Source organism: Bos mutus, chromosome 2, assembly GCF_027580195.1.
Source record: "Bos mutus isolate GX-2022 chromosome 2, NWIPB_WYAK_1.1, whole genome shotgun sequence".
In the NCBI taxonomy this organism is placed as follows: domain Eukaryota; kingdom Metazoa; phylum Chordata; class Mammalia; order Artiodactyla; family Bovidae; genus Bos; species Bos mutus.
Genome location: NC_091618.1, coordinates 28,867,078 through 28,878,287, shown reverse-complemented (window position 1 = coordinate 28,878,287; position 11,210 = coordinate 28,867,078). Strand labels below are relative to the sequence as shown.

The following is an 11,210-nucleotide window of genomic DNA, read 5'->3' as shown; positions in this document are numbered from 1 at the left end:
CCCCTGCATTAGGAGTGAGAAGTCTTAGCCACTGGCCCACCAGGAAATTCCCCAGACACTCTCAACTCCTGAAATGCTATCTAGGAAGCTGCTCATGACTTACTGTGGGCTCTGTCTCAGGTCCGGGGAGGGATGGTGTTGAGGAGACGGGCTCTTCTAGCTGGTTCAAAAGTTGGTTATCAGTTCCCTGTGAGAAAGCACTGCTTGAGGTGTGGGGATCTCCTGAAACCAGAAAGATCAAAGGAAGATAGTGCTAAATGCCTTCTTCTTACCAGGAAGGCATTAGCATTTACAAAGCATTCTGATAAAGGCCTGGCCTTGGTTGTTGTGGTTGTTTAGTCACTAAGTCATGTCTAACTCTTTGCAACCCCGTGGACTGTAGCATCCCAGGCCCTTCTGTCCAAGCCTTGGTACTAGAATGTAAACAGACACAAATTCACTTCCAATTAACTTTGGAAAGCTGTTTCTACTGTGAATATTCCCCAGGCCAATTGTAACCAAGTAGGACAAGAGTCTCTGTGACTCAAAACAGCTAACTGTTCTCCGTACTGCCTGTCACATCTCAGGTAAGGGGATTAACTTTTTTTCCTGGTTCTCTAATTCTCCATTGGGTGGCATCACTGATTCAATGGGCATGAACTTGGGCAAACTCCAGGAGATGGTGAGGGACAGGGAAGCCCGGTATGCTGCAGTCCATGACGTTGCGTGTGAAGAGTTGGACACAACTTGGTGACTGAACAACAACAAAATTCTCCTAGGCATGTAGACTAGTCCTAATAAAACTTTCTATAGTGATAGAATGAATACTTGTGATCTGTGTTGTTCAACCTGGTAGCCACTGGTCATATGTGGCTACTGAGCACCTGAAATGTACAAATGAGATGAGCTTTTCATTTTATTTAATTTTTATTTATTTAAATGTAAATGGTCACTATTGCCTAGAGCTACCATAATGGACAGCACAAACCTAGACCCTAACTCTAACCCCAGGGAGACCAACACCTCTAGAGCTACGTACCAGTGTCATGATGCTTCTGTCCCACCTGGATCGTTTGTCTGGCAACTGCCATATACATACTCTGCAGATTTGTGACGAAGGGTCTTCCATCACCAACACTGCATGCCTCTGGTAGTTTCTACAGGGGAGAGGAGATGCTATCATGGGTTACATGGGATTGCTAGGGAAAAACTCGATATCCCACTGGCATTAACCCCAAAAGAGTTTATATACAAAAGTTAGATCCAATATGGGGCTCCCCTAGTGGCTCAGTTCAGTTCAGTCACTCAGTCCTGTCTGACTCTTTGTAACCCCAGGGCCTGCAGCACGCCATGCTTCCCTGTCCATCACCAACTCCCGGAGCTTGCTCAAACTCATGTCCATCAAATTGGTGATGCCATCCAACCATCTCATCCTCTGTCGTCCCCTTCTCCTTCTGCCTTCAATCTTTCCCAGCATCAGGGTCTTTGCTAATAAGTAAGTTCTTCGAATCAGGTAGCCAAAGTATTGGAGTTTCAGCATCAGCATCAGTCCTTTCAATGAACATTCAGGACTGATTTCCTTTAGGATTGACTGGTTTGATCCCCTTGCAGTCCAAGGGACTCTCAAGAGTCTTCTCCAACACCACAGTTCAAAAGCATCAATTCTTCGGTGCTCAGCTTTCTTTATAGTCCGACTTTCACATCCACACATGACTACTGGAAAAACCATAGCTTTGACTAGATGGAAACTGTCAGCAAAGCAATGTCTCTGCTTTTTAATATGCTATCTAGGTTGGTTATAGCTCAGATGGTAAAGCTATGGCTTAGATGGTAAAGAATCCTCCTGCAATGCAGGAGACCAGAATTCGATCCCTGGGTCAGGAAGACCCCCTGGAGAAGGGAATGGTTACCCACTCTTCTATTCTTGCCTGCAGAATTCCACAGACAGAGGAACTTGCTGGGCTACAGTCCATGGGGTTGCGAAGAGTCGGAAATGACTGAACAACTAACACACTAGATCCAATACAGACATACATAGCCAAACCCGTTGGGACTGATATAAAGACCTCTTGGGAGGTCATCTCTTCTGAAAGGCAACTCCAAACGAATATTTTTATTTCTCTCAATACTTACATCTGTTATGCCTCCCCATGAATACCTCATAGGTTTGTAGATTCTCGCCTCCAAAAGGATAACCTTTTAGAGAACGTTCTTAGAAAATCACACTCTTTAAATTATCCCTGAGTTGTAGATTACTATATTATTTATTTATCTGGCTGCATCTGGTCTTAGTTGTCATGTGGGATCTCCCATTGTAGTGCATAGACTCTCTAGTTGTGGCGCATACCGGCTCAGCAATTGCAGTGCACAGCCTTAACTGCTGCATGCCATGTAAGATCTTAGTTCCCTGACCAGGGATGGAACCCCCATCCTCTGCATTGCAAGGAAGATTGTTAATCACTGGACCACCAAGGAAGTTCCCAGACTACTATTTTAATCAAATTTACTCTGAAACTTCTACACTGGAGAGAAAAAAGAATGAAATCAAGGAAAAGGGAAAGAGAGCAAAATGGAAATGACAGACTGAAAGACAGGAATAAATGATGGATAATGATGTTCAGTCAGAGGAGATGGGAGAAACAAAGTTTACAAAGTTGGGAGGCTTGCCTGCCATTTTACATTACTTATGCAATCCCATTGTGCTTTACTATAATCAGTGAACTCCCCATAGGGGTGATATTTCCCCCAGGGAGGAGCAAATTTGCTTTTGGTGGGAGGGATAAAAAAATCATACTCTTTTCATGTAATGGCACAGATACACAAACAGTACATGAACAGAGTTCTGGTATACCCACGGTATTACCATTCTCTTAGGGGAGATAATTAGGGGGAAATGTCTTAAAAGGTTCCTCTGGAAGTTGATAATGAAAAAAAGTTGAGAAACCCTGCCATAATCACACCATATTTATCTGTTTCCTTCACTATGGAAGGAACTCTGAGTTTACATTCACAGCAAAATGTTTTGCCTAGTTCAAGTTTCATACACTTGGCTGAACTGAATTTAAGTAATGGCTGAAAACTGAAGAAAGTACAATCAAAATGAGATGAAAGAGTATGGTGTCCAGTGGACCTAAACCTGGCTGTACTTTAGGATCTGGGAAAAGGCCCAGAGCCACTTCATCTGTCCTTGTGCATGCACATTGTCATGGTTCCCAGTCAGGTTAGCAGGTCTCAAAGGAAAGCCATGCCAGCAGCTCACATGGCAATAAACCCGAGAATCTTGGATTGCCCACATCTCACATCGAGGGCACTTCTGTTGTGCTATAAAAGCATGCATTTCTGCAAACCCACGGTGGGAGAAGGATGGAAGAGAGAGTGGGAGAAGCAGTGAAGTAGTTGCTGAACCATGGTCAAGATTACACAGCTCTTTCCCCCAAGCATGGTGGTAGCTGAAAAACTGGTTGATTCCAGGAAAGATTTCTACTCCATAGATTTCTATTCCAACCCAACCTGCAAAACACTGTGTCAGTCTTGACCTTTCACTGGAAACCACAGACAGTGAATCAGGAGCTGCATGCAGACGCTGCTTCCAGCAGCGATCACACTCAGAGTGTAACGTCCTCTTCAGCAGCATTCCCTAAGGAATGAACTGAAATAGGTCACGGACCTCTGCCTCACCTCATTTTCGTTCCTAAGTTCAGCTCTCCAACCCCCAAGCCATCTGCTCCAGCAGAAATCCTCTATCCCATGGCCAGAGAGCCCTGACAGCAGAGAGACAAACAGGTGTTCTCTGTCCTCACATCTCATGTCTCTGGGATGTCCCTTCATGCTGCGCAGGAAGCATGGCCTCTCTTAGAGTCACCCACACATGGCTGGGTGGGCACTGTGCTGTCTGTACAAAAAAGCCAGCCGGAATCTAGGTAGTCCATGGGGGCATCTTCTCCTGCCCTTTCTACAGAACTAAACAGACTCATACAATTTCCAGAGTGACCTTTAACCAATGCATGTATTTAGTCTCAAAAGAAAGTGCAAGAAATAAAAGGCCATTCAAGCTATTGCTGTCCTGGAACTAAGTCCAAATCCAGAACCTGTATCTTAGCCCTTCCTCCAACCTTCCCCTTCTCAGAGAGATCTGATCCTGCAGCTTCTGCCAAAGGTCATCCCATCTGAGTATCCCTTCTCAGAAAAGCACTAGGAAGAGAACACATATTTACTATGTGCTAGACACTGTTCTAGGGCTTCCCTGGTGGCTCAGCTGGTCAAGAATCTGTCTGTAACGCAGGAGACCCTGGTTCAATCCCTGGGTTGGGAAGATCCCCTGGAGAAGGATATGGCAACCTACTCCAGTTTTCTTGCCTGGAGAATCCCTACAGACAGAGGAGCCTGGCGGGCTACAGTCCCTGGTGTCACAAAGAGTTGGACACGACTGAGCGACTAAGCGCAGCACAGACACTGTTCTAAGTGTTTAAATGTTCAATCCATTTTGTCTTATTCACTGCTATCTCCCTGGCACCTAGAACAATCTGGCTCACAGGAGTGGCTCAGTAACCATGTGTGAATGAATGGACATGGTAGGCATGAGGATGACCCTACCCTGCTGAGAAGTTACTCAGTCACAGCTAGTAACTGGTGGGACAGGATTAGAATCCAGACCATGAGGCTTCAGGGCCCTCACATATAACAACTACCCTAGGGACCTCTCTGAAGCATAGAATTTCAGTCCAATGGACAATACAACCTTCCCTAGGATTACAGGCCCTTATTCCTGGCATCACAGATCATCTGTATATATTCCCTTCCAGCTCAGAAACAAGATCCCTTGGGGGACAAGGAAAAGAAAAAAGCGAGCAGATAACAAGGAGGCAACTGGCCCTACCTGGAACCCTCAGAAGGCTGAAGGGTCACACCCATAATCCTGTTCTATCTGTTCCCCATCATCAAGGATTCCTTGGGCATCATTCTCAGAATATTCGAGGGAAGAGTTGGTGAGGCCTGAGCCTGGGAAGGAGAAACATTATTTCCCTGGGCAGGACAATGGTAGGGGTGAGCTGGGGCAAGCAGCAGAGATCAAAGGGAGAAGCTGGAGTCAGGACTAAGAAAAGCAAACAGCGGTGCCTCCTGCTATAGTACACTTGAGCCAGGAGCAAGGTGTACCAGCCACAAGCGGGTCACTGCCCAGAATGGAGAGGGGAAGAAGAGCCAGGTCAGTCTACTGTATAATGTGTTCATCTGATTAATCCAGAATCAATCCTACTTGGCAAAAAGGCTACTTAGATTCTATCATGAGCCAGTTACTACAGGACTGGGGGAGGGGAAGTGGATGCAGTCCTTCCTGCCTCAGAACAGGACAGAGTTAGTACAAAGATAAATAAGTCAGAAGCCCTGCCTCCAAGAGTTTACAGTCACACATAGGAAATAGGACGATTCAGGTATCCCCCACTTTTTGTAAATTTGCTTTCTGCCACTTTGCTTTTGGCTTCCCCAGTGGCTCCACTGTTCTTGCCTGGAGAATCCCAGGGACGGGGGAGCCTGGTGGGCTGCTGTCTACGGGGTCGCACAGAGTCGGACACGACTGAAGTGACTCAGCGGTAGTAGCAGTGGCTCAGAGGTAAAGAGTCCACCTGCAAGGCAGGAGACATGGAGACCCAGGTTCCATCCCTGGGTTGGGACGATCCCCTGGAGGAGGAAATGGCAACTCACTCCAGTTTTCTTAGGAAATCCCATGGACAGAGGAGCCTGATGGGCTACAGTCCATAGGGTCGCAAAGAGCTGGACATGATTCAGCAACTAAACAACAACTTTGCTTTTAGGAAAAGCCTACATTAGTATCTGTTTTTGCTAACTAGAAGAAATCCAAAAAAGATTTTCACTTTTATGAAGAAAGGTAAGTACTTCTTCACTTTACACTATTTCAGTTTATGAAAGTTTCATAGGAATGCTCTCACTTTCAGATAGAAGGAAACTGTATGTGTTTTTTTTTTTTTTTTCTTTCAGGCATTATGCTATAAGGGAGCTATAAACAAAGAGCAATAAGAACCAGCGAAGAAGAAAGGGACAAAGTCTCACTGAGAGTCCTGCAAAACACTTCAGAGGTGATGGAGTTAAGCCTTTGCAAGGTTAGACTTTGCAGTGGAAGTCTTTGAGGCACAAAGGTGTGAAAAGATAGGCCAGGTGGGCATGTGCTCAGTCATTCCGTTGTGTCCGACTCTTTGCGACCCCATGGACTGTAGCCCACCAGGCTCCTCTGTCCATGGGATTCTCCAGGCAAGAATACTGGAGGAGGTTGCCATTTCCCACTCCAGAGGATCTTCCCAACCTGGGAAGATCTGTGTCTTGGATCTGTGTCTCTTGCATCTCTTGCATTGGCAGGTGGATTCTTTACCATCTGAGCCACCAGGGAAGCCCATACATAGGTGGGAATATCTGATGGGAAATGAGACTGGACAGCTAATTCATAACCACCAAACTGCAAAGGACTTTATTTTCTGAATTAAGGATATGCCCATAGGAATTCCTTTTGTTTCATAAAGTGGATTTCTCTGCTCTACAACTACTTGCCGAGGCTTCCCTGACTTCGAACTGTTACTGATACAGGGTAATATAGTATTGCAGATGTCACGTTGAGTAATCAGGCGTTTCCTCTAGGTTTGCATTTCTAGGTTTTCTGCTACACTAGAACCTCTTCTCTACTTCCTGCTAGTACTATGACTAAGAGCCACATCACACTCTAGTCCCAAGAGCTCTGTCACTCTCTTACCTCCAGCCCACCAGGACTTTGGCCCCTGCTTTATGGCCATATCAAAAGCGTTAGGAAAACCAAAGTCACAGAAATCACAAAGGGCATTTGATCGTCCCTTCTTGTCCCTCTGGCGGCTCCTCTTCGTTGCTAGGCCCCAAACTTCCCTCCTGTTTAACAATAACTCCCACCTTCACTGAGTCTAAAACTCACTCCCAGTGGTCTGGAAATTCTAAGACTCCCTCCTACCCCCTGACCCCAACAGGATGTTGGCGCCATCCCAGTTACCACTTACAATTAGAAACAAAAGGTTTGATCCGACCCTCAGACCTCATCCCCATTTCATCCACTTTTTCCTCTGAGGCTGCTTCAGGAAAAAAAAAAAAACAACAACATTTAGAAGTCTGGGTCAGGAAAGGCTGGACCTTGAGACACTGCTCACTCTACTCTATATGGACCCACAGGTGAAGTAGACAGGCTTATAAGACAGAGGAGAAAGAGGAAAGGAGCAAACTGGAGCTCCCAGGACCAGCTGAGTAGGTCCTTGGTTCTGGCACAGCCCCAAGATCTGACACTGCCTGTCTCAGTATCATAACTTCCAGGGCAGGGCCCCAAACATGTGACTTCCCAAGGGTAAAAATCCTCTTCTCCCTCTTGTACAAACTTCCCTCCCTAGGGGGCCCAAGTCAGGTTAGGAAAGCATGGTGTGTGTGTTCCATCATGACTCTGCAACCCCATGGACTATAGCCCCAGGCTCTTCTGTCCATGGAATCTTCTAGGTAAGAACACTGGAGCGGGTTGCCATTTCCTATTAATTGCATCATTAGCTCCTCATAGGGGTAAGAGCACACTGGAAAACCATTCTAAGGTCTCAATTTACTCAAAAACCATTCTAAGGTCTCAATTTAAGGTCACCAAAATAAATAGAAAGGAATAAGAAAACTGGTTTAGGAAGAGAACTCCAAGAAGAAAGACTCTTTAGAACAGAATTCTTGCTTCCTCATCCATTCATTTGGCAAATATTTACTGGTTATCTACAGTATTTGGGATTATGTAGATGCTGGGGATACAGTACATTGAACAAAAGAAATAAAAATCCCTTGTCCTCCTGAAGTTTACATTCTAGAGAGGGGAGAGTAACAGTAAATATAACTAATTAAAACATATAAAGAGGAGAATGAAAAAACTGGAATGATACTCAACATTAAAAAAACTAAGATCATGGCATCCAATCCTATCTCTTCATGGCAAATAGAAGGGGGAAAAGTGGAAGCAGTGGCAGATTTTATTTTTTTGGGCTCCAAAATCACTGCAGATGGTGACTGCAGCCATGAAATTAAAAGATGCTTGCTCCTTGCAAGAAAAGCTATGACAAACCTAGACAGCATAGTAAAAGGCAGAGATATCACTTTGCCAACAAAGGTCCTTATAGTCAAAGCTATAGTTTGTCCAATAGACATGCACAGATGCGAGAGGTGGACCATAAAGAAGGCTGAGTGCTGAAGAATTGATGCTTTCAAATTGTGGTACTGGAGAAGACTTGAGGGCCCCTTGGACTGCAAGGAGATCAAACCAGTCAATCATAAAGGAGATCAACCCTGAATATTCATTGGAAGGACTGATGCTAAAGCTAAAATTCCAATACTTTGGTCACCTGATGCGAAGAACTGACTTGCTGGGAAAGACTGAAGGCAAAAGGGGAAGCAGGTGGCAGATGATAAGATGGTTGGGTGGCATCACTGACTCAATGAACATCAAACTGAACAAACTCCAGGTTCAGAGGAGCCTGGTGTGCTACAGTCCATGGGGTTGCAATGAGTCGGACACAACTTAGCAACTGAACAACAAGCAACAATTAAAACATATACTCTTAGAGTAATGAAAATAAAAATAAACAAATGGGACCTAGTTAAATGTAAAAGCTTTCGCACAGCAAAGGAAAACATAAACAAGATGAAAAGACAATAATTGCAAATGAAGCAACTGACAAAGGATTAATTTCCAAAATATACAAGCAGCTCATGCAGCTCAAAATCTGAAAAACAAACAATCCAATCAAAAAATGGGCAGAAGACCTAAACAGACATTTCTTCAAAGAAGGCATACAGATGGCTAGTAAACACATGAAAAAATGTTTAACATCACTTATTATTAGAGAAACACAAATCAAAACTACAATGAGGTATCACCTCACACTAGTCAGAATAGCCACCATCAAAAAAATCTACTAACAATAAATGCTGGAGAGGATGTGCAGAAAAGGGAACCCTCTTGCACAGTTGGTGGGAATGTAAATTGATACAGCCACTATGGAGAACAGTATGGAGAGTTCTTAAAAAAATTAGGTATAAAAAATACCATGTAGGTTTGTGTGTGTGTGTATGCTCAGTCACATCCAACTCTTTGTGATCCCATGGGCTATAACCCACCAGCCTCTTCTGTCCCTGGAATTTTCCAGGCAAGAATACTGGAGCAGGTTGCCATTTTCTGTATGACCCAGAAATCCTACTACTGGGCATATACCCAGAGAAAACCATAATTCTAAAAGACACATGTACCCCAGTACTCATTGAAGTGCCATTTACAATAGCCAGGACATGGAAGCAACCTAGATGTCTATCGACAGATGAATAGATAATGGTACATACATACAATGGGATATTACTCAGCTATGAAAAGGAATGAATTTGAGTCAGTTCTAGTGAGGTGGATGAACCTAGAGCCTAATATACAGAGTGAGTAAGTCAGAAAGAGAAAAACAAATATTGTATATTAACTCATATATGGAATCTAGGAAGACGGTACTGATGAAGCTATTTGTGGGACAGCAATAGAGACACAGACATACAGAACAGACTTGTGGACACAGTAGGGGATGGAGAGGGTGGGACAAATGGAGAAAACAGCAGATTCAGATGGAAACTTATACATTACCATGTGTAAAACAGATAGCCAGTGGGAATCTGCTGTATGATAGTGTTCTGTGACACCTAGAGAGGTGGGATCAGGTGGAGAGTGGGAAGGAGGTTCAAGAGGGAGGGGACATACGTATACCTATGGCTGATTCATGTTGATGTATGGCAGAAACCAATACAACAGTATAAAGCAACTATCCTCCAACTAAAACTAAATTAAAAAAAACTCTAGGGACGTCCCTGGTGGTCCAGTGACTTAAGGCTCTGCCCTCTGAATGCAGGGGGCCTGGGTTTGATCCCTGGTCAAGGAACTACTAATAGCTCCTACATGCCACAACCAAGATCCAGCGCAGCCAAATAAATTTTAAAAACAACATACACTCTATCAGATGGCGTCAGCACCACAGAGGAAAATAAATCAGCACAGGCAATATGGGGTCGGGGCAGGAACGTGTTGCAATTTTAAACAGTGGTCAAAGAGGGCCTCACTGTGAGGTGACACTATAAAGACGTAGGGGAAGTAAGAGAATGCTCCATATGGCTCTCTAGACCTGGTGACCAGATTCCTCCCAGTTTGCCTGGTCAGCCTCAGTTTGCGTTTACTGTAATTTATCAGTAGAGCTCCTTTTCTCTCTTACGAGTGTCCCAATTTGAATGATAAATTAGGTGGTCCCCCTATTATCAGAGGAAGAGCATGGCAGGTATGTGGACACATGTTTGTGTGAAATCATAAGATAATACAGCATATGATCTTTTATTCTGTAAGATGGGAAGCCACTGGAGGTTATAAAGAAGAGAGTAAAACGATCTGACATACATTTTTAAAAGATCACTTTGAGTGCAGAAAGACAAGTGAGCAGATCTATTAGGAGGCTGTTGCACTAACCAAGTGGGAGATGACGGTATCTTGGGCCTGGGTGGCAACAGTGGATCTGATCAGATTCTGGATATATTGAAAGTACAGCTGTACATTGTCACCCTGCTTGTTTAAACTTCTATGTAGAGTACATCATGCAAAAATGCTGGGTTGGATGAAGCACAAGCTGGAATCAACATTGCTGGGAGAAATATCAATAACCTCAGATATGCAGATGACACCATCCTTATGGCAGAAAAGAGCCTCTTGATGAAAGTGAAAGAGGAGAGTGAAAAAGTTGGCTTAAAACTCAACATTCAGAAAACTAAGATCATAGCATCTGGTCCCATCACTTCATGGCAAATAGATGGGGAAATAATGGAAACAGTGATAGACTTTATTTTTGGGGCTCCAAAATCACTGCAGATGGTAACTGCAGCCATGAAATTAAAAGACGCTTGCTCCTTGGAAGAAAAGCTTGGAAGAAAAGACCAACCTAGAGAGCATATTAAAAAGCAAAGACACTACTTTGCAAAGATCCATCTAGCCAAAGCTATGGTTTTTCTAGTAGTCATGTATGGATATGAGAGTTGGACCATAAAGAGAGCTGAGCGCTGAAGAATTGATGCTTTTGAACTGTGGTGTTGAAGAAGACTCTTGAGAGTCCCATGGACTGCAAGGAGATCCAACCAGTCAATCCTAAAGGAAATCAGTCCTGAATATT

At 44.1% G+C, this 11,210-nt stretch overlaps 1 protein-coding gene across 2 annotated transcripts in view; it reads right to left on the bottom strand.

Moving 5' to 3' along the window:
* The window catches only part of NHEJ1 (non-homologous end joining factor 1), a 100,488-nt gene that overhangs the window by 9,513 nt on the left and 79,765 nt on the right, over positions 1-11,210 (bottom strand). For both annotated transcript variants that reach the window (XM_005889671.3, XM_070386560.1), the window contains exons 6-7: positions 1,019-1,136; positions 104-222 (exon numbers count right to left, since the gene is read on the bottom strand). In XM_005889671.3, coding sequence (XP_005889733.2) covers positions 104-222; positions 1,019-1,136 — 237 coding nt within the window. The remainder of the gene's footprint in view (positions 1-103; positions 223-1,018; positions 1,137-11,210) is intronic.